At 43.8% G+C, this 26,373-nt stretch overlaps 1 protein-coding gene across 2 annotated transcripts in view; it reads right to left on the reverse strand.

Moving 5' to 3' along the window:
- Positions 1 to 26,373, reverse strand: part of LOC140718789 (transcriptional activator GLI3-like) — a 426,621-nt gene that overhangs the window by 243,344 nt on the left and 156,904 nt on the right. For both annotated transcript variants that reach the window (XM_073032982.1, XM_073033058.1), the window contains exon 3: positions 13,866 to 14,108. In XM_073032982.1, coding sequence (XP_072889083.1) covers positions 13,866 to 14,108 — 243 coding nt within the window. The remainder of the gene's footprint in view (positions 1 to 13,865; positions 14,109 to 26,373) is intronic.

The following is a 26,373-nucleotide window of genomic DNA, read 5'->3' on the forward strand; positions in this document are numbered from 1 at the left end:
AGCTCTCAAACAATTATAAACAAAAACGGAAACATATGCTTCAATCTAGCAACTGGATCTGCACTTTAGTCCTCTGCTTTCTGGCACAGCACCCCTATTTCACCGCAACTCCCAGCGTCCGACTATAGTGAAAGAGCGGACAGCCACTGTTTGAAATGCTTGCTCAAAATTCACTCAAGTTCTTCACTCACAACTGATTTATATCAGTTTAGAAAAACAGAACCTCTAAAACTGTCTCCAACGTCGTTCAGAAATCAGATCTATCATGTGGCCCTGGCATTTTCATTGTTATTTTGGGCTGATAAATTTTGACTGTTGTGATCATAACATTTATAGAACAGTACAGGCCCTTCATTCTGTATTATGCCAACATCTGACCCCCCTCCACAATCACTCTGACCCTTCCCTCCTGCACATTGACTGTATAAGTCAGTCTTTATTTGTTCATGTATAGTTTTTGTAAATTCTATTGTAGTTTACATTTTCCTGTAAATGCCTGCAAGGAAAGGAATCTCCAAGTAGTATACGGTGACATATATGTATGGTACTTGGACAATAAATCTACCTTGAGCTTTGAAATGCTGTGTTCTGGTATTGGCCACTGCCACCCTGGGAAACACTGTCCACTCTATGTTGCTGCTGACCTTACACACCCCTATCAAGTCGCCTCTCACCCTCCATCGCTCCAAAGAGAAAAGCCCCAGTCACACAACCTTTCCTCATCAGACATGCCCTGTAGGAGCCGTGCATCTGCTGTCTATCTGCTTTGTGTTACGTGTTTATTATGATGAGTGTCACATGAGTGGGGGTGTGGTAAAAGCGAAGGGAATAAGTCACGTCTTCACGCTTTGTTCATCGCAGTTTGTAGTAGCTTGGGATGTCGTATCCTTTGCTGATCGCTCAGTAATGCTCAGCTTACACTTGGGTACGCTTAAGCTTCATTACTTCAAGATTGTATGTTTGCTAATCACTAATAAAGGATCAAATACATATCCTCAGCTTCTGGAGCAATCGTTATTGGAGTGAGGGGGCTTCATGCAAGAATAACAAATCTGTAGGGTCGCCAGCAGTGGCAGCTTTGTCTTGGTTTGGTTTTGCCTCTACATGCCCTCCAATCCAAGCAATGTCCTGGTAAATTTCCTCTGCACCATCTCTCAGTGAAGGAGGATGAGAGGTGAATTGATAGAGGTGTAGAAAATGATAAGATGCACAGATCAAATGGATAGACAGATACTTTTTTTTTCCCAGGGCAGAATTGGCTAATACCAGGTGATTGGAAGAAAGTATAGGGGGATGTTAGGGTGAAGTTCTTTACACATAGAATGGTGTGCTTGTAGTACAACCATCCAGGGGTGGTGGTAGAGGCAGATTCATTAGGGGCTTTTAAGAAACCCTTAGATCGGCACATGAATGATAGAAAAATGAAGAGCTGTGTAAGAGAAACACACACAAGATGTTGGAGGAACTCAGCAGGCCAGGCAGCATCTGTGAGAAAGAGTACAGTCAACATTTCGGGCCAAACCCCTTCAGCAGGACAGAAAATCTGCAGATTTTCTCTTGTTTGTGGCTATGTAGGAGGGAAGGGTTAGATTGATCATGGAATAGGTTAAAAGGTCAGCACAGCATCATGGGCCGAAGGGCCTGTACTGTGCCATACTGTTCTAGGTTTTTACGGTACGTTCTAAAGCTCCCACATCACTGATGGCATACCACAGCTGCCAAGGTGAGTCCTGAAGAAGGGTCTCAGCCCAAAATGCTGACCGTTTATTCATTTCCATATGTGCTGCCTGACCTGCTACGTTCCTCCAGCATTTTGTGTGTGTTACTCTGTGACCGTACTGCTAACGGGGCCTTCTGGGTTTGGCCGTTATGTGCTGTGGGGTCGTATGACATGGCCGATTATGGTCTCCATCACCATGATTGCTCTTGGCAAATTTTCCCCACAGAAGTGGTTTGCCATTGTCTGGGCAGTGTCTTTACGAGATGGGTGACCATAGCCATTAACAATACTCTTCAGAGATTGTCTGCCTGTTGTCAGTGGTCACATAACCAGAACTTGGAATATCCACCACCTGCTCCCATGGCTTCACCTGACCCTGATCGGGGGAGGGGGGCACTAAGCAGGTGCTGCACCTTGCCCAAGGGTGACCTGCAGGCTAGCGGAGAGAAGGAGCGCCTTACACCTTATTTGGTAGAGATGTATCTCCATCCTGCCAGCCAGCTTTCTGAATGACTAAGGTCAGCTGGGAACTCCACAGGCGCAAGGAGACACAGTTGTGCTTATGTGCAAAGATCGTAACCTTAGTTTTCATAGACACAATGATCTACAATGACACGGTGGGGAATGCGGGGTCTATTTCAATGCTTGAGGGAATTTTGGATAGGTACATGGATGGTAGGGGTATAGAGGTCTATGGTCCATGTGCCAGTCAATGGGACCAGGCAAATTAATGGTTTGGCACAGACAAGATGGACCGAAGGGCCTACTCTAGTGCTGTAGTGTTCTATGCCTCTATCTGGAACTTCCGAGGAGGCTCAGGTTTTCCAAGGGCTTTATTACATGATGGACCACTCAGGAGAATAACTCCAGCCATGAAGGCAGGACTGCACGGCTCTCACTGTGAGAAGGTGCTCATGGTCACTCCAAATGTCCTGTGTCAATCAATTTCTGCTGCTTCTTTCTTTGTAGTTCACACAGCTTTCAGGAGCTCACTAGAACTTTGTTCACAAGGAGAAGCAACTTGTGTTGGTTTCAAGGATTTGCCTGCAATGCAGGGCTTCCCAGAAAGACTGTAAACACAAAAGATTCTGCAGACACTGGAAATCCGCAGTAACACACACAAAATGCTGGAGAAACTGAGCAGGCCAGGCAGTATCAATGCAGGACAATAAAGAGATAATGTTTCAGTCCAAGACCCTTTATCAGGAATGGAAAGGAAGGGAGAAGAAGGCAGAATAAGTTGGGGTAAAGTGAAAGAGTACAAGCTGGTAGATGATAGGTGATCAGTGATCCCTTTCTCCTAATGGTGCACTGTCCTCTCTTATCAGATTCCTTCCTTTTCAGCCCTTTACTTTTTCCACTTATCACCTCCCAGCTTCTCACATCATCCTCCTCCCCCACCCACCCATCTACCCCTTCACCTGGTTTCATCTAACTCAGGACTTGCCCATTTCTCATTGCTACCTCGATGGGCCAAATGGCCTAATTCTGCTCCTATACCTTATGGTCTACCTTCGGGGAGGAGGCACAGGAGTTTGAAGACGTACACTTAACATTTAGGAACAGCTTCTAACTCCACCATCAGATTTCTGAACGGACCATAAACCTATGAACATTACCTCACCATTTTGCTCTCATCTTGCACTACTTATTTATTTGGCTTTTAATTCTTATGGTAATCATTTTATGCTGTACTGTGGCCACAAAACAACAAATTAGCCCTCCACAGAAAGACAGGGACACTAGCTTACCCTGTGGTGTTATTCGTCGATCTCTAGCCTTGTTTCGGAGCAGAAAAAGATCAGTGTATGAAAGTTGCAGGTCTTCAGTTTGCAAACACTCCCAAGGGATCACAAATTATAGACATCTAAAAATGTCTTCACCATTATAATTATTTTTGCTACGGCAAGCAACAAAGTTGTTCAAAAGAATTCTGCAACAACAGATTTCTAAATGGAGCTACATCAGGGAACTGACAGCCAGGTGGTTATACCTGCAGGTGTTAGCATCTTACATAAGAGGGAAAAGCAATCACCCCGATGGAGAAATGAGGGCACTCTTCGCAAACAGTGCAGTAGTTTATTTATTTATCTAGAAATACAGTGCAGGGCCATCCCCTCCAGCCCTCAAGCCCTGTCGCCCCGAACAACTCCCGAGTAACTCTAACCTGATCACAGGACAATTTATGATGACCACTTAAACAACCCTGTACGTCTTTACACTGTGGGAGGAAACCAGAGCACCCAGAGGAAACCCACAAGTTCCATGGGGAGGGTGTACAGTGACACCTTATTGATGGCACCAGAATTATACCCTGAACTCCACCCTGAGCTATAGTAGCGTCATGCTAACCACCATGCCACCGTATAACCCACACCCATGTCAGATTTAAAGGGTACAATGTAAAGTCAAGGGTCATAAATATATTTAAAACAGAGAACATTCCAGCAGAGTACAGACCCTTCGGACCACATTGTACTAACCTTTAATCTTCTCTAAGATCAATCTAACCCTTCCCTCCCGCATTGCCATCTATTTTTTTTATCATCCACATGCTTATCTAAGGGTTTCTTAAATGCCCCTAACGTATCTGCCTCTACCACCACCCCTAGCAGGGCATTCCACACACCCACCACTCTTTGTGTAAAAAAACATACCTCTGACATCTCCCCCTATACTTTCCTCCAATCATCTTAAAATTATGCCCCCTCATGTCAGCCGTTTCCACCCTGGGACCAAGTCTCTAGCTGTCCACTCGATCTATGCCTCTTATCGTCTTGCACATGTCTATCAAGTCACCACTCATCCTCCTTCGCTCCAATAAGAAAAGCTGTAGCTCGTTCAACCTATCTTCGAAGGATATGCCCTCTAATCCAGGCAGCATCCTGGTAAATCTCCTCTGCACCCTCTCTAGAGCGTCACATCCTTCCTACTGAACACAAAGTTATGGAGTCGCACCAGAGGAGCTGTTTCTGAAAGTCTCGGGAATACGGCTTTGGTGTGGGCAGCGACTGTTTCAAAAAGAGATGTCTAGAGTTTCCGGTCCTGATGAAGGGTCTTGGCCTGAAACATCAGCTGTTTCTCCATAGATGCTGCCTGACCTGCTGAGTTCCTCCAGCATTTTATGTGTGTTGTTTATGTGAGTTCTATAAAGATTCACAACCAACACACCTAAGGATGTGCTGGGGCAGCCCAAAGTGTTGCCACACATTCTGGTGCCAATGTAACATGCTCGGCAGCGCGACACAATAACACAACAAAACAACAACAGCGGGGCAACCCCCTTTCCTCCCTCCCACTCACTCACCCACCCATGTACACAGACAGTCCTCCAACCTCAGGACAAGCCCCTCTCTTCCTGCCCACCCACACAGACGGACTGTCCTCTAATCCCAGGCCTCCGAGCCTCTCAGCTTCGGGCTTCAACTTCCAGACTTCCGATCGACCTTCGTGTTCGATCTTTCATATTGATCCCGGATTTCAGTCCAGATCACTGTACATTCTTTAACGGGCAGGGTGAGTTTCAGTGAACAAACTCCTGACCAACAACTGTTCCCAACTCACCCTGGGGAATCACAAGTTTTGTCTCTACCTAACCTTATTTTCTACCAAAAACGTATTTGCAGTTTAAGATTAAGATTTTAGACCCTCCGCTGATCAGGGTCGACCATGGATGCTGCATCCTAGCTGTGTATGCAAGCCAGGACAGTATGAAACAGAGAACGAGCTGTTGTCCATGCAGCTGATGGGGGTCGCCCCTATATAAAGCCATAGGTATATAAAGGTAGAAGGGCATTATTGCTGTTAACATTTCCTTTGGTCTCTGCCAAAGGAAGAGCAGAGTCAAATACAGTTTGGCACCAGCAGCGTTGCAGGAGTTACCAGTCAGCGTTGAACTCAATTTAGGATTACCTTAGGAATTTCAGTTTCAGATTTGCCCTCGGAGTTTAGTACTAAAGCCATCTCCGTGGGTGGGTATGGCCGCAAGGCAGCGAGGTTTGAGATTAGAGTTTTCCTTCTCCTAGGATTGGAGACTCAGCCATCATTCACTGAATTATAGACAGTCCTTTGGACAGCTTCTAGGGCAGTTGGATAAAAGTTAGTAACTTCAGACGAACAATAAATGGCTTACATTTGGGAAAATAAATTACCAAATAGATGAACTCAGAGATGAGAAATCATGTTTCTAATTAAACACAAGCACCATCAATAGAGAGGAATTAACAGTTTTGGTTTTGGACCGGGACTCTTCATCTGGCTCCTGATCCAAGTGTTTATTAATTTCCATAGATGCTGCCGGACCTGCTGAGTTCCTCCAGCATTTTGTGTGTGTTGCTCTGGATTTCCAGCATCTGCAGAATCTCCTGTGTTTACTTAACTTAAGCTCTGTGTGTCAGCAAAACTGAGTCCTAAAATTGATGCAACACACACAAATTGCTGGTGGAACACAGCAGGCCAGGCAGCATCTATAGGAAGAAGCACAGTCGACATATCAGGCCGAGACCCTTCATCAGGACTGTCCCTATCCTAAATTGATACCTGGTTGGTGGAAATGTTAACAGCAATAAAGTCCCTACCTGTAGGTACCTATGTCAACACATACAGAATGCTGGAGGAACTCAGCAGGTCAGGCAGCATCTGTGGAAACTAATAAACAGTCGACAGTTCGGGACGAGACTCTTCGTCGGAACTGGAAAGGAAGGAGAAAAATGCCGGAATGAAAAGGTGGGCAGGGAAGGGAAAGAGACTAGCTGGAAGGTGATAGGTGAAGCCAGGTGGGTGGGAAAGATTGAAGAGTCAGAGGGCAGCAGTGAGGGAGGGTTTCACCGAACTCCCATTGAAGAGAAGATTTAAACTTTCTTTACCTATGTCTTTACATAGGGTGGCCTGGCAGTGTAGCGGTTAGCACAATCACTTGTAAGATTGAGGGTTGATTCCCTCTGCTGCCTGCAAGGAGCTTGTACGCTTTTCCTCGTGACTGTGTGTGGGTTTTCTCCGGATGCTCCAGTTCCCTCCCACATTCAACACAGGTACAGTTAGAGATTGTGAGTTGTGGCCATGCTACGTTGGCATCAGAACGGTGGTGATACTTGTAGGCTTCACAATCCTCGCTGATTTGTTTGGATGCAAAGGCCATGCTTCACTGTATGTTTCAATGTACCCGTGACAAATCATTTAAATTCTATCAACTGAGAAACTGTAAATAGTTTTGTTACTAATCAATACGTTGTAGAACTGGTAAAGACAAGAGATTAAAGCTAATCTTTAACCTTTTCTTTTGCATGTTGTTCAATGTATTGATTTACAAAGAAAAACATTTACAATGTCTCAATTGATAGAATTTAAATGATAAGACCCTTTAAGGTATAACGTATAATGGGCCACGAAGAGGTTCTGAGCACTCGTGTTAGTACCAGGAATCCTTTGATCATACGTTATCAAGTGTGCATTCCACTTTGCTGCCAAGCTAATGGGCCAATCAAACCTGCTTTCATCCCTGGCACTTTGGATGCTAAGACCCTCACTAATCGGGCTGTCTTGCCTGATCCATCATCTGTCCAATGACCTCTCACCTTCAGATAATAAACCCTCTGGCTAATGTAGAAACCACCAGGTCACTCCCTTCCGCCAGCCTCTGCGTGTTAATTAGAAACATGCTTGGTATGTGAAATCCAGTGATTTAACTTACAAAACCCGGACCTGGAAACTCAACTGTGCTGTCCTCAACAATGACAACAATCACGTGGTGACTGAGAATTGTGAGCCCTGAAACCTTTGTAACTTACTACCATGTAGCATTTAGTGTGTTCTATTTGTGCTTTCCATTTTATGATAGTAAATTAGGCTTTGTCATGCCTGTATGCGTATTACCACATCTCCAGGACACTTGAATTGGTTCGGGTCTGATCAACCCAGCCCATTACATAATGTTACCAAACTTTCACAGACGTACCGCTGAGAGCATTCTAGCTGGCTGCATCACCGTCCGGTACAGGGTGGGGGGAAGCCACAGCACAGGATCGAAGGTGTAAACTCAGTCAGCTCCATCATGGGTACTAGCCTCCCCAGCACTCAGGACACCTTCAAGGAGTGATGTCTCAGAAAGGCGGCGTCTGTCATTAAGGAGCCCCATCACCCACAACATGCCCTTTTCTCATTGTCACCATCAGAGAGGAGGTACAAGAGCCTGAAGACACACACTCAATGATTCAGGAACAGAATCTCTGCCATCCGATTTCTGAATTGACATTGAACCCATGAACACTACCTCACTACTTTTTTTTCCTCTTTTTGCACTACTTATTAATTGAACTGTTTAAAAAATATATATATCTACTGTAATTTACAGTTTATATTATTAAGTATTGCAATGTACTACTGTTGCAAAGCAACAAATTTCATGACATATGCCAGTGATAATAAACCTGATTCTGATTCTGAACTGTGATCACTGCAACCTGTAATTTCCCTTTTAAGGATGTACTTTTCAACCAAAGCAATGATCTGGCACTTTTGCAATTTCCTGGGAGATTCAGGGAACTAGACTCTCGAGAATGCAGGTATGGCCAGGCAGCCGTCACCGGGGTGGATGATGCAGCAAGGCCTGATAGTGGAAGACAAGCCCGTGGTCAGCTCCATTAGTTCACATTGCTTAAAGCGTAGAGCAGGATTAATGTCGTTGAAGATGAGAACGGAAAACAAACAGGTGTTCAGCACTGTCTGCCTGCGTTTGACCTGTCTCCCTCTCTTCTCTCTCCTACCATTGGGCATCAAGTGCAGGAGTCTTGGGTCCCACACCGCCAGGTTCAGGATCGATTGTTGCCCTGCAGGAAACGGACCTCACTCGCCTCAGCACTGAACGGCCTCTGCAGCTGTGGACACACTTTTAGGGACTCTGCAGTTCATGCTTCTTGTGTTTTTGTTTACTTCTTTTAATATTTGCATGATTTGTCCTCTTTTACAAATTGCACCTGTGGTGGTCTTTGGTTTCAGTGAACCCTCTTGTGTTCCTTTGCTTTGTGAGTGGCTGCAAGAAAATGGATTTCAAGGTTGTTTATGGCATGCATTGCCAATAACTGAACTTTGAATGTGTGATAAATAAATGAATGTGAATCTGAACGTCTCTGATGACTTGCCGACTCCGATTTTCCAAGCCACTGTCACTACAGGTCAGACATCGCACATGCTCTCATTACTATACTCCTCTCTCTCTGATGATGTGGATGCCAAAGTGACTCTCAACTTTCTGGTCATGGTGACGTTCCAGCTGAGTAGCAGCTTACCTGAGGAACCCAGAGCCACACAGAAACATTCGCTGTGAGGAGCTCGTCGTGCAGACTTAAATAATGGCAGGCAGATCACTGTGACACATCTCCTGAGATCATGAATTTCTCCAGTGCCTAAGGATTTTCATGGCTGAAGGGATCTAGGGTCTCACCTCCTACCTGAGAAGGTTAGGCGAATCTCACTTGATGTCTTAAACTTGCGCACCCTTTGCCAATGTGGTGATGTTCTCTCTCTCTCTCTCACACACACACACACACACACACAGTCTCTCTCTCTCACTCCCATTATTTCCCTCTCTCTCCGTCTCTCCCTCTCTTTCTCTTCTCCCACTCTCTCTCTCACTCCCATTATTTCCCTCTCTCCCCATCTCTCCCTCTCTTTCTCTTCTCCCACTCTCTCTCACTCTCCCATTTTTTCTCTCCTTCTCTCCATCTCTCTCTTTCATGGGAGGACCATGGGAGGAAAGGAAGGAGAGAGGTGATGGGCAAAAGAGGAGAACAGAAGGGGTAAGAGGGGAGCCAGAATGGGGAATGCAAAAAGAGAAAATTATTATAAGTTAGAGATATCGATCCATGAACTGCAGAGCTCCTCCAGCATTTGGTGCGTGATACTCTTTCATCGATACTTTTGAAGTGACCACAGAATAGCATTCACAAACTAAACTCATTAGCAAGGCACACATGCAGAAGGACGTTTTGGATTTATACTTTAAAGATTCGGATGCCCCTTTCTAGAAAAAGTAGCCAAACTTAGATACCCTTATCCCTCAGCTCCAATTAATACTTTTTATATGATCTTACAGATCCAGACAACAATAAACCTTGCACAACAGAGATTAGACAAGAAAAAAAACAAAGAGGAATGGAACTCTGATTGTGTCCTTTGCTTCTAATTCTCCCTCATCCCCACATAAACATAAGTACTAAAATACAAAGGGATTCAAGGCAGTTTAAATGATTCAGCAGGGACTAGATGGACTGAAAGGCCTGTTTCTGTGCTGTAGCTTTCTATGACTCTATAACTCTAGTTAATACTGTCCCTGTACTATATCTATGTCAGTGTAACTTGCACGTTAAGTTACATTAACCTCCTCTATCTCCATTGCTTGTTATATGACTCCCTTGTCCACTCTAACCTCCTCATTGATTTCCCTCTTGCACGTAGGACAAGTGTTACACCTGCCCCTACACCTCCTCCCTCACTACCAGTCAAGACCACCACCTTCCAGGTGAGGTGACACTTCACCTGCAAGTCTGTCAGGATCATATACTGAAGCTGGTGCTCTCGGTGAAACCCAACATAGATTGGAGAACTGTTCTGTACAGTACCTTTGCTTCATCTGCCAAAATAGGTGGATTATCCCAATGGCCACCAATTTCAAATCTATCTTCCACTCCCGCTTCTTATTCTGGCTTCTGCGCCCTTCCTTTCAAGTTCTGGTGAAGGGTCTTGGCTCGAAACATCAACTGATTATTTCTCTCCATAAAATGCTGCTTAACCTGCTAAATTCCTCCAGCATTTTGCATGTGTTGCACATAACATTTCTCATTACCAGTTGAAACATTTCCTTGCTGTGATAAACATAAAAGATTCTGTCATTTTCACAATTAAACTAATGACGTGGCCATCACAAGAAATCGACATTCCATTTCTGAAGTATTCAAATCTCAGCAAATTTCACACCAGCCCATTTTACTCTTTAATCCAAAGAATTCTCAATCAAAGATTTTTTTCAAGCTTAGAGCTGCAGTCACCTCGAGCTTGCAGATAAAGTATAGTCCATCTTGAATTTACAAGGATCCTTCTCTCAGCCAAGTCTGAATATTGTTTTAACTTGCATGTGCTAAACATCACATTTATATTCAAATTACAACCAGCTGAGATTTGTGCTTTGTACGCATCATGTTCTTACTGAAAAGACGGTTTCTGTCATGAGTGCAAGAGGTTCACCAGATGCTGGTAATCCAGAGCAAAACACACAAAATGTTGGAGGAACTCAGCAGGTAAGGCAGCATCAATGGAGAGGAATAAATAGTCGACATTTAGGCTGAAACTCTTCATCTGGACTGAAGAAGGCCCTCAGTCTGAAAAGTCAACTCTTTATTCCTCTCCATAGATGCTGCCTGACCTGTTGAGTTCCTCCAGCACGTTCTGAGTGTTAATCTGTCATCAGTAGTTTTATCTAATACATGTGTTCCCAATGTTTTTTATGTCATGGACCCCTACCATTAATCAAAGGGTTTGAGAACCCCTGATCTACTTCGTGCTGGCTATTTGGAAAAACATAACATTGATCAGATTTTAAAAGTGCAGTGAAATACTGGAAACTAAAATAAAAAAAGATTCAGACTATTGTGTAAATTCAATAATCTCTCAATAGGAATTTAAGTGGCTTCACCTCTCTCATGATTCTGCCTTCTTCTACTACACAGTGCTTTCATCTTACATTCCTTTTTCACCTTTCCTGCCTATCCCCTCTCTGCTTCCCCTCCCCCACCCCTTGATCCTTCCTCTGATTGGTTTTTAACCTGTCACCCACCAGCCTTCTCCTTCTCACCCTCCCCCCACCTTCTTTATAGGGCCCCTGCCCCCTCCCTCTTCAGTCCTGACGAAGGGTCTTGGCCTGAAACGTTGACTGCTCGTTTCCACGGATGCTGCCCGACCTGCTGAGTTCCTCCAGCGTGTTGAACGTGTTCACTTCACTTCATTTGCTTAAGAAGTTCATTCTGAACCTCACAGCAAACATTTTAAGACCAGAAGACACAGGAGCAGAATTAGGCCATTAAGCCCATCAAGTCTGCTCTGCTAATCCATCTTGGCAGATTAATTATCCCTTTCAATCCCATTCTCCTGCTTCTCCCTCTAACTTTTGATGCCATTACTAATCAAGAACCTATCAACTTCTGCTTTAAATATACCCAATGACTTGGACTCCACAGCTGACTGGCAGCAAGTTCCACAGATTCACCAGCTTCTGGCTAACGAAATTCCTTCCCATCTCTGTTCTAAGTGGATGCTCCTCTATCCTGCGGCTGTGACCTCTGGTACTAGACTCCTCCACTACACGAAACATCCTCTCCATGCCCACTCTATCTAAACCTTTCAATATTCAACAGGTTTCAATGAAATCCACCCCCCCCCCCATTCTAATAAACTCCAAAGAATCAGGTCCAGAGCCATCAAACACATCTCATATATTGACCCTTTCATTCTTGGAATCATTCTTGTGAACCTCCTCTGGATCATCTCCAACGCCTGCACATCTTTTATAGATAAACGGCGCAAAACGGTTTGCAATACACCAAATGGGAAGCAGGCGACGACTGAAGGTGCTTCCTTAGACATTCGCTAACATCTAATGAACAGTGAAACCAGATTCATGTGTCAAGACAGAGGTGGTGGAATTGGAGAAGGCATGATGTTCTTTTAGCAAGACAACATATATTCACCTCAAGATATTCAAACAAGATTATCTGAAAATTCCTAATCTTTCACAGCCAATCAAATCAGCAAAAGTTTACTAGTCAGCCTCCTGGTAGACAAGCTTAATAGTCAGTTATACCTATGAGATGGTGTATTGTCATAGAGGACTGCAGCACAGAAACAAGCCCCTCAGCCCATCTAGTTTGTGTCAAACTATTATTTTGCCCAGGCACATCGATCTACACCTGGACCATGGCCATCCATATCTCTTCCATCAATGTACCTGTCCAAATTTCTCTTAAATAGTGGAATCAAACCCATATTCACCAAATCCACTAGCAGCTCATTCCACACTCTCACCGTCCAGAGTGAAGAAATTTCCCGTCATGTTCCCCTTAAACATTTCACTTTTCACCCTTAACCCATGACCTCTAGTTCTAGTCTCACCCAATCTCAGTGGAATAAACCTGCTTGCATTTACCCTATCTATACCCCTCATAATTTTGTATACTTCTATCAAATCCCCCTCAGTCTCGTTCTAGGCTTCTGCTGCTATATAAACACATTCTTAGAGAACATAGAACAAGGAGAACAGTATAGGCCATTCAGCCTACAATGTTGTGCTGACCTTTTACCCTACTCTATGATTAATCTAACCCTTCCCTACTACGTAGCCCTCCATGTGCCTATCTAAGAGTTTCTTAAATGCCCCTAATGTATCTGACTCTACCACCAGCCCTGACAGGATGTTCCACACACCCAACACTCTTTTTAAAAAATCTACCTCTGAAATTCCCCTATACTTTCCCCAAATCACCTTCAAATTATGCTCCCTCATATTAGCCATTGCCACCCTGGAATGAAGGCTCTGACTATCCATTCAATCTACGCCTCTTATAATTTTGTACACCTCTATCAAGTCACCTCTCACTTCCTTTCACTCTAAAGAGAAAGGCCCTCCATCGCGCAGCCTATAATACATAGTGTCATCAGCATCAATATGTGCCACGTTGTATGACATGGGCCATCATGGACTTGACCACGATTGTTCTTGGCAAATTCTTTTACAGAAGCGCTTTGCCTTTGCGTTCTTCAGGACAATGTCTTTACAAGACGGGTGACCCCCAGACATTATCAATACTCTTCAAAGATTGTCTGCCTGGTGTCAGTGGTTACATAACCAGGACTTGTGATCTGCATGACACTGATCAGGAGGGCTAAGCATGTGCTACACCTTGCCCAAGGGTGACCTGCAGCCTAGCGAAGGGAAGAAACATCTTTCATCTCCTATGGTAGAGACATATCTTCACACTGCCACCCTATATACAGAATATTTTATTAACTTTCCCTCAGAAATTCAACATGTGTTGTCAAAACATCTCTATGCAAAATGCATCAAAGCATCTTTGGTCATTTATATTGAGACCATACTTACGGTAGTGTGGGTCCATATAGCCATTTCTTGGATCCATTGTAAACAGCGCCCCGCGGTATGGGATGGAAGGCTCGGGTATGTGTGACAAAGAGCCATGAATTTCCTTCTTTATTAGAGAAGCCCTGTCTTCACTGGAGGTCGAAGGCTCTTCACTGATTTTGTTGAGACTCTGCCCGCCGGTGTGAGGCTGCATTGCCATTGCGTTTCTCCGTTCTCTGTGGTACATGCCGGGACTTTCCTCATCTGAAAGAAGAACACACTCCACAAATCAAAACCAGAGTCACTACATCAGTGCAGAATAATTCCTGTTCACCTGACACAAGAAGATCAACTCAGCAGGCTAGGCAGCAGCTATAGCGGGCCATCCCTCAACTTAATCCCAGCCTAAGACTTACCAATCGGTATGTCTTTGGACTGTGGGAGGAAACTGGAGCACTTGGAAGAAACCCACACAGTCACGGGGAGAACCTACAAACTCCTTACAAGCAGCGGTGGGAATTGAGTCTGGGTCACCTGTACTGTAAAGTGTTGAGCTAACCACTATGCTACAGTCTGAAACCCTTCATAGGGACTGGAAATTCTAGCTTCTTTCTCCTTCCTTTCCAGTCCTGATGAAGGATCTCAGCCTGAAACACTGACTGTTCATTCCCCTCCATAGATGCTGCCTGGCCTGCTGAGTTCCTCACGCATTTTTTGGGTGATGTTACAAGAACACATTCTTATATTAACTTCCACACAGAAATTTAACCATCATTCAACCCTGTAGTAAGCAGGAACAATACATACTCTGTGCTCTGCCTGTACTGCAAATAAGCCATTGCTAAACAGATACTTCGTTGATCCTTTAGAAAATCTAAACTCTCTTTCCAAAGTTCAAACTTAGGGTTTAGGATTTGTGGATTTAGGGTTTCTGCTTCAATTTACAGAGCTTCAGGATTTAAGACGTACTGTAAAATTAAGACCTATGCAGTACAGCAGCATAGTGGATAGCGCAACAGTTTACAGCACCAGTGATCAGCGATTGTGGTTCAATTCCCACCGCTGTCCGTAAGGCGTTTGTACGTTCTCCCCATGATCATGTGGGGTTCATCCGGATGGTGCCATTTCCTTCCACATTCCAAGTCAGAGTAAGTTGTGCACATGCTATGTTGGTGCCTGGAGCGTGGCCAGATCTCTACTGTCTTAGAGGAATGGAGATCTGCATCCCTGACTTGGTCTGACCTACACAGGTGCACACAAGGCTGGGTGCTAAGCCCACTGCTCTACTCACTGATGTTCTGTAATGATCAATAAACCAATTGATTGAAATCAAATGATCTTGCTTAGTGTCTCAGGTCTAGATGAGACTGTACCCCTGCCAACATCCCCTCTGTGGCACTCCTTCTTTGCCATCTCACCCACACCCTTCCCAAGGCACGCCACCCTCACCATTCTGAACATCCTTTGCTCCTGCCAAATTTACAAACTCGTTGTCTACTCCTTGTTGACAAATACAGTACTATACAAAAGTCTTAGGCTATATACTGTATTTGCGCCTAAGACTTTTGCACAGTAGTGTATATGGTGACTTTGAAGAGGACCACAACCTTGTCACAGCTTGGAGGCTTGCATGCCTCACTGTCCCAGAGAGCTAGGCTGGTTGGAGTCAGTGCTTTATGCTTTGGGCCATGCTAGGGTCACCCATGTCAAACAGGTCAGAGGGTAAGACTAAGAGTAGTCCACTGGTTCCTTGGGTTCCGGGGTTCAGCTCAAGGTTAACAACCCTGACTAGTAGAACAAACCTGTCACAGAGACATCACTGAAGAATCAGAGTGGACAAGGGCAGACAGTGATGGAGGAACTTCACTGTTGCCCTAAACGCCAGTAAGTAAGGATATGTGAATAAATTTGATCCTTAATTCTTGACCAAACGCTGTCAAGGAATCATTTATCATTCCCTCTTTCCTTAAGAAAGCTAAAACAAAAAAGTCCCTTTGCGAGGGTCTTGAAGCCTCACTCTCAGATGAGCAAAGTTCAAAAAGGACATACACAGTTATCTTGTGCAGGAGAGTTGTCTTCCTTACAAAGCTTAAACTGATGAGCACAAGAATAGAGACCAATCATCATCAGTTGAGCCAAATTGCTCTGCGCACCTGGGAACAAGTACTGCTCGAATGCGGCAAGCCGGCTTCGCAAGTGATACATACAATACACCACGGCAACAAGTGTGGCCGTAGAGCCTCAGAGGCACAGCCACTGAGTAAGCTGAAGGAAGAACACTTTCGCAAAATCAAGCCAAAACACATAAAACCTTCAAGTGCAGTTTGTCAGCTTGCTGAATATCAACAGGAATGATGCTACTGGGGCCCCATAGTAGCTAGCGCGACACTATTATAGCTCGGGACGGAGTTCAGAGTTCAATTCTGGCGCCCTCCCGTGACCACTTGGGTTTCCTCCCGTTGCTTCAGTTTCCTCCCACAGTCCAAAGATGTACAGGTTAGTAGGTTAATTGGTCATTGTAAATTGTCCTGTGATGAGGCTAGGATTAAATATGCGGCTTGTTGGGTCGGAAGGGACCGTTCCATGCTGTATCTCTAAATAAGTAAAAATTATTAAAAGATAGGTTGCATAAACATGGTAAACTCAATCAGCTAAATAAAGAACAGAAAATGTATTTATTTCTCAGATTTAATAATCATTGAACCAGTCCATGTACACTACCTGGCTATTTTGCTCTTTTTTTGCACTACGTATCTAATTTAATTTATATATATTTCTTACTGTAATTTATAGTTTTTATGTATTACACTGTATACTGCTGTAAAACAACAAATTTCACAGCTTATTTCAGTGATAACAACTCTGATTCAAACCATGCACTTTTTTATTCTTGCCACAAACTGCTTTGAATTTAATTGAAATGATTAGCTTTATTTGTCACATGGGCAGTAAGCAATGTGCAAAAGTCTTAGGCACCCTAGCTATACACATGTGCCTAAGACCTTTGGTCATGGTTGGGAAAAGGGGAAGGGAGAGGGGAGGGAGCAGGAAGCACCAGAGAGACATTCTGCAATGATCAATAAACCAATTGTTTGGAATCAAATGACCTTGACTGATGTCTCAAGGCTGGGTATGCCTGCACCTTCGCCACCCCTCCCCACTCGCCCCCACCCCTAGCCACTCCTTCTCTGCCATCTGCCCCACACCCCTTCCACGGTGCTCCACCTTCGCCATTCACAAAATCCTTTGCTCCCGCCAGATTTACAACCACGCTTTCTGCTCCACATTGACAAATACAGCACTAAGCAAAAGTGTTACGTGCCTAGGACTTTTGCACAGAACTGTACATCTAAACATACTGTGAAATGTGTTGTTTGTGTCAAATCAAATCGAGGATTGTGCTGGGGGCAGCCCGCAAGTATCGGCGCACGTCCAGCACCAACGTAGGCTGCCCTCGACTCACTAACCCTAACCCATACATCTTCGGAATGTGGGTGGAGACTGGAGCGTTGAAGAGAACATCACGTGATTAGAGAGAACGTATTCGCTCCTTACAGGCGGATCAGACGCTGATCAGTGATTGCTGGCACTATAAAGCCATTGCACTAACCGCTATACTACCACACCTCAACAGCACAGGTTTGCGATAGTGCAGGTCTCATCATCATCATCAGCAAACACCTGCTATGCCACTGGCGTTGGAGCAGCACTGAAGGTCCGCCATCTCCGTCTCTCCTTGGCCATCTTCTCTATTCTGCCCCAGGTGTGGTTCAGGGTCCTCATTTCTGCCATTACATTACGGTGCCAAGTTGCCATACAAGTCTGCCTCAGGTATATTACTGTAATATTGAAGATTACTTCTAGCTCAATACAAAGAAAAACACACATTAATCAGAGCCAGTTGATCTCGTTTGAAAATATCTGGCATAGGGGCAATCCTCTGTAATCTCTCTCTCATACAAAGCCTCTCCCATTAGAGTCATTCAGTGGAAAAAAAACTGATTGGTGCCACGCTAAGTCTAACCTGCTCATTAGTATTCGACCAGTGTGCCTCCCAGTGAACTCGTTCTCTCTTTAAGCAGCTCTGCGGAGCTTAGAGGTCAGGTGGCTAATCATTAAATCAAACTAATGTCACACCATCACAATCAGCTGAACGGGAAAAAAAAGCTTTATTATATCAGTTTATGTGAAATAAATGGTTTTACAAATGGTCCCCCAAGAAAGGGTCAACAGTGGTTTCAATTACAGGACAAACTCAACAAGAAGTGTGCATTAAACCAGGCGCTCTGTATTGACTTTAGCGAGGGCTGTACTCGACAAGCAAGCTCCAATACATTGCATATGCAAAGATCAAGGAAAGGCAGGCTTTGCTCTGCCAAGATTTGTGCACATAGGCAGTTCATTCACCTTTTATTCTCTCTTCACTTTCCAATGGTTGCTCAGTTCAATTCACCCCACACAAAGCCTGAAGACCAAACCACAATGCACCGACTGAAACAAGTTCAAAACTCGGGCCTTCTATTGTGATTGAATTTCTTAACGTCTTTTCAAATAGTGCAGAATGCCTCCAGGCTAAAGGATGAAATGGGCTAATGGTGAATTGGGAGTACTGAGCAAATTTCAGAGCCCTTGCCTCCTCGCTTTTGAGGTTGAAAGCAAACTCTAGTCTTTCAAGTTTCAAAGTCCTTTCTCCCCCTGCAGTGTCACAGAAGGATTTGAAAATAAAGTAATGGTGCACACAGCCTCCCTGATCAGAGCATGCACTCTATCTGGTATTTCAACGTGGTTCTCTCAATAAGAGCACAAGTTTCTTCATGTCTTATCTATTAGCACTACTCAATTACGAATGAAAATAACAATTGGCACTAAGTGTGTTTGGAGTTTAGATTAGTAACTATTCATGAGATACCGCAAAGTGATCAAACAGTTTCCCAGCAGCGCCGACATTTGATTCAGTGGAACTCCTGAACTTAAATAAAGGTGAAGAAGCAAGTAAATTTGACAGGGATGCTAAGTACCTCAGGTCTGACCTTATGCTGAAAAGATTGTGAAAGTCAAAGTTCAAGTAAATTTATTTTTAAACCATATACTACCTTGAGATTCATTTTCTTGCAGTCAATTACAGGAAAATAAAGTTCAATATCAATTTATTAGTTTAGAAATACAGCATGATGACAGGTCCTTCCGGCACAATGAGCCCGCACTGTCCTTTTACATTCATGCGACCAATGAGCCTGCCACCCCGCACGTCTTTGGAACGGGGGAGGAAATCGGAGCACATGGTCTCGGGGAGAATGCACAAACTCCTTACAGACGGCTGTGGGAATTGAACCCAGGTCGCTGGTGTTGTTTGTGATGGTGTTACACTAGCCACTACACTACAGCTTTCTGATAAACAAAGACTGACAATCAATATGCAAAATAGGATAAACTGTGAAAATATAAATAAATAAAAAGATAGATAGGCGGGCTCTCGGCCCAAAACGTCAACTGTACTTTTTTCCATAGATGCTGAGTTCCTCCAGCATTTTGTGTGTGTTGCTTGAATTTCCAACATCTGCAGATTTTCTCTTGTTTGTGAAATAGATACACAGATAATACTGAGCCTGCAGGCAGCTCAGGATATTATACAATTGCTGTATGACCGTGACAAGAAAAATATTTTGGTCCATGGCTGATACATCTGAGCTTCTTGCAGGTTTTTGGGGCTCCACTCAGTGATTATGTGTTACAGCGTAAAAATGGACTTTTGATAAAAATAATAGCCAGCACAAATATAACTTCCAGCTTCAAAGCTCCATCCAGCAACAGGGACTTATTTTAAGCCAAAAATAAGATAGTACTTCTCACTGTCTGTCATAGCAGAAATATACAGCTACAGTTAACTGGCCAGAACTATCGTAGGCATAATGCTTAGGTACCACAATTTCTTTAAAACTGCAAATTAAACTTTAAATTCATTAATATATTAATAGATATTAGTGGCTATAATTAATCCAGATAAAGGTTAATGTTTCTCCCATTGCAAAGCAGTGCTTCTTTTTCTTGGACTGGGAAGGCAAAAATAAATTAGTTATTTCAATCCAGCTAACTATAAGCAAAACAATCTTCAACACTTATATCCAATTTTGTTTGTGAAATATCTAAATCAACCAATTAGACAAGTCAACCGTACAGTTAAGAAGAACAGCTTTCTTTGAATCTTTGAACTTTTGAAGGGACACGTCCCTTCACATATTTTACCGGTATTTTGTAAATAAACTCATTACAAACAAACCCAGAATTAAGTGAATAAAGATGATTAAACCACTTGCCTCAAATATTTTAAAACTGAAAATCAGATAAAAGAACAACTTCCTAATAAGTAATCACTATATATTTGAAATAATTTCATTACATCAATCCACCTTTGGAAGGTCTGAGATCTCACCTGAACAGGTGAGTCAGGACTTAGTCTGACAGAGTGGTCATAGACTATGTTAAGGGAATGGATGACTTTATACAGGTGCAAAAAATTAGGAGGGGTGCAGATAGGGTGAACACATATAGTCTATTTTCCAGGGAAGTGGAACTAAAAACTAGAGGGTAGAGGCTTAAGGTTTTTCTGTCATTCACATATCTATCTAGGAGTCTCTTTTGGTGATTTCAAATTGCAGGTAGACTGGGAAAAGCAGGTTAGTGCTGGGTTGAAAAGAAGGAATTTGGATCATGCTTTCGAGATTGCTTTTTAGAGCAGTTTGTGGTTGAGCCCACTGGGGGAAAGGCAATTCTGTTTTGATTAGGGAGCCGAAGGTAAAGGAACTATTAGGAACCTGTTGATCATAATATGATAGAATTCTCCCTGCAGTTTGAGGAGAAGAAATGCCAAAATTGTTAGTATTACAGTGGAGTAAGGGGAATTACTGCAGTATGAGAGAGGAGCTGACCAAAGTTGATTGGAAGGGGACACTAGCAGTAATGATAGCAGAGCAGCTAATGGCTAAGTTTCGAGAGCAATTTGGAAGGTGCAGGATAGATTCATTCCAAAGAAGTAGAAGCATTCTAATGGGAGGATGAGGCAACTGTGGCTGACAAAGGAAGTCAAAGACAGTATAAAAGCAAAAAAGAGGGCATATAATATCACAAAATTAGTGGAAAGCTAGAGGAGTGGGAAGCTTTTAAAAACCAAAAGAAGGCAATGAATAAAGCAATAAAGAAAGAAAAGATGAACTATGAAGTTAAGTTAGTCAATAATATAAAAGAGAATACAAAAGGATTTTTTCAGATATATTAAGAATAAAAGAGAGGTGAGAGTGAATATAGGTCTGCTTTAAAGGTAGTAATGGGGGACAAAGAAATGGGTAGATGAACTAAGTGGGTATTTTGGATCAGTCTTCACTGTGGAATACACTACACCAGCAGTATGCCAGAAATTTGAGAGTATCAGTGGTCAGAAGTGATTACACTTGCTATTCCTAAGGAGAAGGTTCTTGGGAAGCTGAAAGGTCTGACGGTAGATAAGTCACCTGGACCAGATGGACTACACACCAGAGTTCTGAAAGAGATCATGGAGGCATTAGTAATGATCTTTCAAGAATCACTAGATTCTGGAATGTTTCTAGAGGACTGGAAAATTACAAATGTTACTCTACTCTTTAAGAAGGAGAGAGCCGAAGAAAGGAAATTATAGGCCAGTTAGACTGAACAGCAGTTGGGAATACGTTGGATCCATTATTAACACAGAGGTTTTGGGGTTCTTGGAGGCACGTGATAAAATAGGCCAAAGTCAGCATAGTTTCCTTAAAGGGAAACCTTACCTGACAAATTTGTTGGAATTCTTTAAGGAAATAACAGAAAGGATAGAAAGAATAGACAAAGGAAAAGATCTTGTTTACTTGGAATTTCAGAAGGCCTTTGACAAGGTGCCATATGAGGCTGCTAAACAAGAGCCCATGGTATACCAAGAAAGAAGATTGGCTGACTGGCAGGAGGCAAAGAAGGGGAATAAAGGGGGCCTTTTCTGGTTGACTGCCAGTGATTAGTGGTATTTTGCAGGGATCTGTATTGGGACTGCTTCTTTTCATGTAATATGTCAATGACTTTGATGATGGAATTGATGGCTTTGTTGACATGTTTGCAGACAATACGAAGATAAGTGAGGAGCAGGTAGTATCTAGGAAGCAGTGACAGATAAGGAGAATGGGTAAAGAAGAGGTAAATGGATTACAGTGTAGGGAAGTGTATGGTCTTTTGCTTTGGTAGAAGGAATAAAGGTAAAGACTATTTTCTAAATGGGAAGAAAATTCAAAAAATATAGATGCAAGGGGACTTGGAAGTCCTCATGCAGGAATCCCTAAAGGCTAGGTTGCAGGTTGAATCAGTGGTGAGGAAGGCAAATACGATGCTTGCATTCACTTTGAGAAGACTAGAATATAAAAGGACATAATGCTGAAGTGTTACAGGCATTGGTCAGACCACACTTGGGGTATAATGACCAGCTTTGGGATGTGCTGCCATTGCAGAGGATCTAGAGAAGGTTCATGAAAATCATCCTGGGAATGAAAAGTTTAATGTATGAGGAGTGTTTGATGGCTCTGGGCTTGAACTCACAGGAGTTTAGAAAAGTAGTGGGGGGGGGGGGTCTTATTGATACCTATAGAATATTGAAAGACCTCGACAGAGTGACATGGAGAGTGTGTTTCCTATAATAGGGGAGCCTTGGACCAGAGGGCACAGCCCTCAGGAGTTCCTTGCCATAGATGACCATGGGGGCCAAGTCATTGGGGATTTGTAAAGCAGAGGTTGATAATTTCTTGACAAGTAAGAGTTTCAAAGGCTATGGGGAGAAGGCAGGAGAATAGGGGTGACAGGGATAATAAATCAGCCATAGTCGAATGGCAGGGCAGACTCAGGATCAGAATTAGACCATTTGGCTCATCATCTCCTTTGGTCTTTGTGTCTTAAATGTCCCTAATATATCTGGCTCTCCCACCATCCCTGGCAGCACATTCCACACACCCACCATTCTCTGTTTAAAAAAACTATTTCTGACACTGCCCCCCCCCCCCCCCACCAACACACATTTTCTTCCAATCACAGTAAATTTATGCCTCGTTCACCCTAGGACAAAGTCTATCGTTGTTCACTCACAGAGTCATAGAACATTACAGAACAGAAACGAGCCCTTTGGTTCATCTAGTCCATGCCAAACTGCTAATCCGTCTAGTCCCATTGACCTGCACATCCCTCCATGACCCTCGCATCCATGTACCTATCCAAATATCTCTTAAAGGTTGAAATCTATCCAAATTTCTCATTCCATCCATACCTCTTATCATCTTGCATTCATCTATCAAATCACCTCTCATCGTTCTCCATTCCACAGAGAAAAGCCCGAGCTCACTCATCTGAAACTCATACTTTTAGTTTGTAAGAACTGTGGCTGTGTTTGGAAATCTTTTGTAGTTAATAAATCTTTTGGAATTCAGAAATCTTTTATAAATCAGAAATCCTTTGTGAGAGCTACTTTCCCCTGGGTTCCCTCCTCTTTCCCTTTCTCATCTGGTCGGCTCTCCTCTCCTAACAGATGCCTTCTTCTTCCTTGGCCCTTAACCTTTCCCACCCAGCTGGCTGCACCTATCACCTTCCAGCTAGCTTTCTTCCCACCCTCACCTTTTTATTCTGGTATCTTCCCCCCTTCCTTCTCAGTCCTGAAGAAGGGTCTCTGCCTGAAATGTTAACTTCTCCGTAGATGCTGCCTGACCTGCTGAGTACTTGGAATGAAGGGATTAACATATGAGGAGCATTTGGCAGCTTTGGGCCTGTACTCACTAGAATTTACAAGAATGAGGTGGGGGGGGGGCGATCTCATTAAAAGCTACTGAATGCTGAAATGACGAGATAGGCTGGATGTGGAGAGGATGTTTCATAGAACATAGAACAACACAACACAGTACAGGCCCTTTGGCCCACAATGTTGTGCTGACCCTTAAACCCTGCATCCCATATAATGCCCCACCTTAAATCCCTCCATATTCCTGTCTAGTAGTCTCTTAAATTTCACTAGTGTATCTGCTTCCACCACTGAGTCAGGCAGTGCATTCCACGCACCAACCACTCTCTGAGTAAAAAAAACCTTCCTCTAATATCCCCCTTGAACTTCCCTCCCCTTACCTTAAAGCCATGTCCTCTTGTATTGAGCAGTGGTGCCCTGGCGCAGAGGCGCTGGCTGTCCACTCTATCTATTCCTCTTAATATCTTGTACACCTCTATCATGTCTCCTCTCATCCTCCTTCTCTCCAGAGAGTAAAGTCCTAGCTCTCTTAATCTCTGATCATAATCCATACTCTCTAAACCAGGCAGCATCCTGGTAAATCTCCTCTGTACCCTTTCCAATGCTTCCACATCCTTCCTATAGTGAGGCGACCAGAACTGGACACAGTACTCCAAGTGTGGCCTAACCAGAGTTTTATAGAGCTGCATCATTACCCCGTGACTCTTAAACTCTATCCCTCGACTTATGAAAGCTAACACCCCATAAGCTTTCTTAACTACCCTATCTACCTGTGAGGCAACTTTCAGGGATCTGTAGACATGTACCCCAGATCCCTCTGCTCCTCCACACTACCAAGTATCCTGCCATTTACTTTATACTCTGCCTTGGAGTTTGTCCTTCCAAAGTGTACCACCTCACACTTCTCCGGATTGAAGTCCATCTGCCACTTCTCAGCCCATTTCTGCATCCTATCAATGTCTCTCTGCAATCTTCGACAATCCTCAACACTATCAACAACACCACCAACCTTTGTATCGTCTGCAAACCTGCCAACCCACCCTTCTACCCCCACATCTAGGTCGTTAATAAAAATCACGAAAAGTAGAGGTCCCAGAACCGATCCTTGTGGGACACCACTAGTCACAACCCTCCAATCCGAATGTACTCCCTCCACCACGACCCTCTGCTTTCTGCAGGCAAGCCAGTTCTGAATCCACCTGGCCAAACTTCCCTGGATCCCATGCCTTCTGACTTTCTGAATAAGCCTACCGTGTGGTTCCTCTGGTGAGAGTATCCAGAATTATAGGGCACAGCCTCAAAATTGAGGGGCAACCCTTTATAACAGAGGTAAGGAGGAAATCTTTTAGCCAGAATGTAGTAAATCTGTGGAATGCTCTGCCACAGATTGTGGTGGAGGCCAAGTCCATGGATATATTTAAGGTGGAAGTTAATCGTTTCCTGATGTCAGGTCATCAAAGGATATGGTGAGAAGGCAGGTGTATGGGGTTGAGTGGGATCCGGGATCAGCCATGATGGAATGGCAGAGCAGACTCGATGGGCTGAATGGCCTAATTCTGCTCCTATGTCTTATGGTCTTATACCTCCAGTGCTTTGAGTGTGCTGCTTTGGACTTCCAGAAACTGCAAACCTTCTCGTGTTTGGAATAGTGAATACTGGCAGCTAGGCCTCAACACTGAGACCAAAGAGAAGTGAGCTAGTCTGAAGAGTAGGTGGATACAGTATAAACTCCCTATAATGAGGGTACCCATAGATACCCATATTAGATAGGGCTTCAAACCTCCTTTAAAGTTTAGAGTTTAGAAGACAGTGAACCCAATACCATCACATACTACTTTGATAAGTAGTTTATTTTGAAATTTAAGGAAGCGTACACTCATCCTGACACGGACTTGCAAGTCATCGGCAAGGAGTATGGGCTCGAAGTGGAACAATTTCTGACATTAGTCCCTAAGGCAGTGCTTTGCATGGGCGAGCCAACTCTGACGAGGTGGGATGGGAGCGCAATCGCTTCACTTTTGGCAATCACACGCCGGGGGGAGGGCAGGTTCAATTTCACTGTTTGTAAGGAGTTTGTACGTCCTCCCTGTGGATTTCTTTCTGGCACTCCCATTTCCTCCCTCACTCTAAAGACATGCAGGGTAGGGTTAATGAGTTGTAGGCATGCCACGTTGGCGCCACAGGTGTGGTGACACGTGCGGGCTCCCCCAGCGCAATCCTGGCTGACCTGACGTGACGCAAACGATCACTTGATGTACATGTGATAAGTAAAGTAAATCTTTATCTTTCTGTCATTCCAGAGAAAGCTGCATTCAGTACGAGCATGCTCTTCGAGCTCCTTGGATTTTTGCATCTGTTTCGACGATGCAATCTTCAAAGCTGAAGAAATGATCAAGTTGGGAAGTTTTAAATCCCAAGAAAGGTGATTTGCACCAATACATCAAGCCCAGTGCTTTCTTTTCCAAATGCTGTTTGACAGGTTACCCCTCATGGGAGCCGTAAGAGAAAAAACTTGTTAGACGACTTTGCTTGCTTCTTGGCCTTGATCTCAAAACCTATTGCTGCCTCAGACATCCTGAGCTTTGTCATCTTTTCACTCAACTCCAGGCTTCCGTTCTCGAAATTGCCCTTAAAAGTTCTGGCAGAATGCATACAATACAAAACAGTGGTCCGCTGGGAGCCACAACTCACAATTGCTTTCTGCAGCAAAGTCTTGTTGCATTTGATACAGCTCCGAGAGACGACACATTTCACTTA

Source organism: Hemitrygon akajei, chromosome 1 (genome assembly GCF_048418815.1).
Source record: "Hemitrygon akajei chromosome 1, sHemAka1.3, whole genome shotgun sequence".
Taxonomy (NCBI): domain Eukaryota; kingdom Metazoa; phylum Chordata; class Chondrichthyes; order Myliobatiformes; family Dasyatidae; genus Hemitrygon; species Hemitrygon akajei.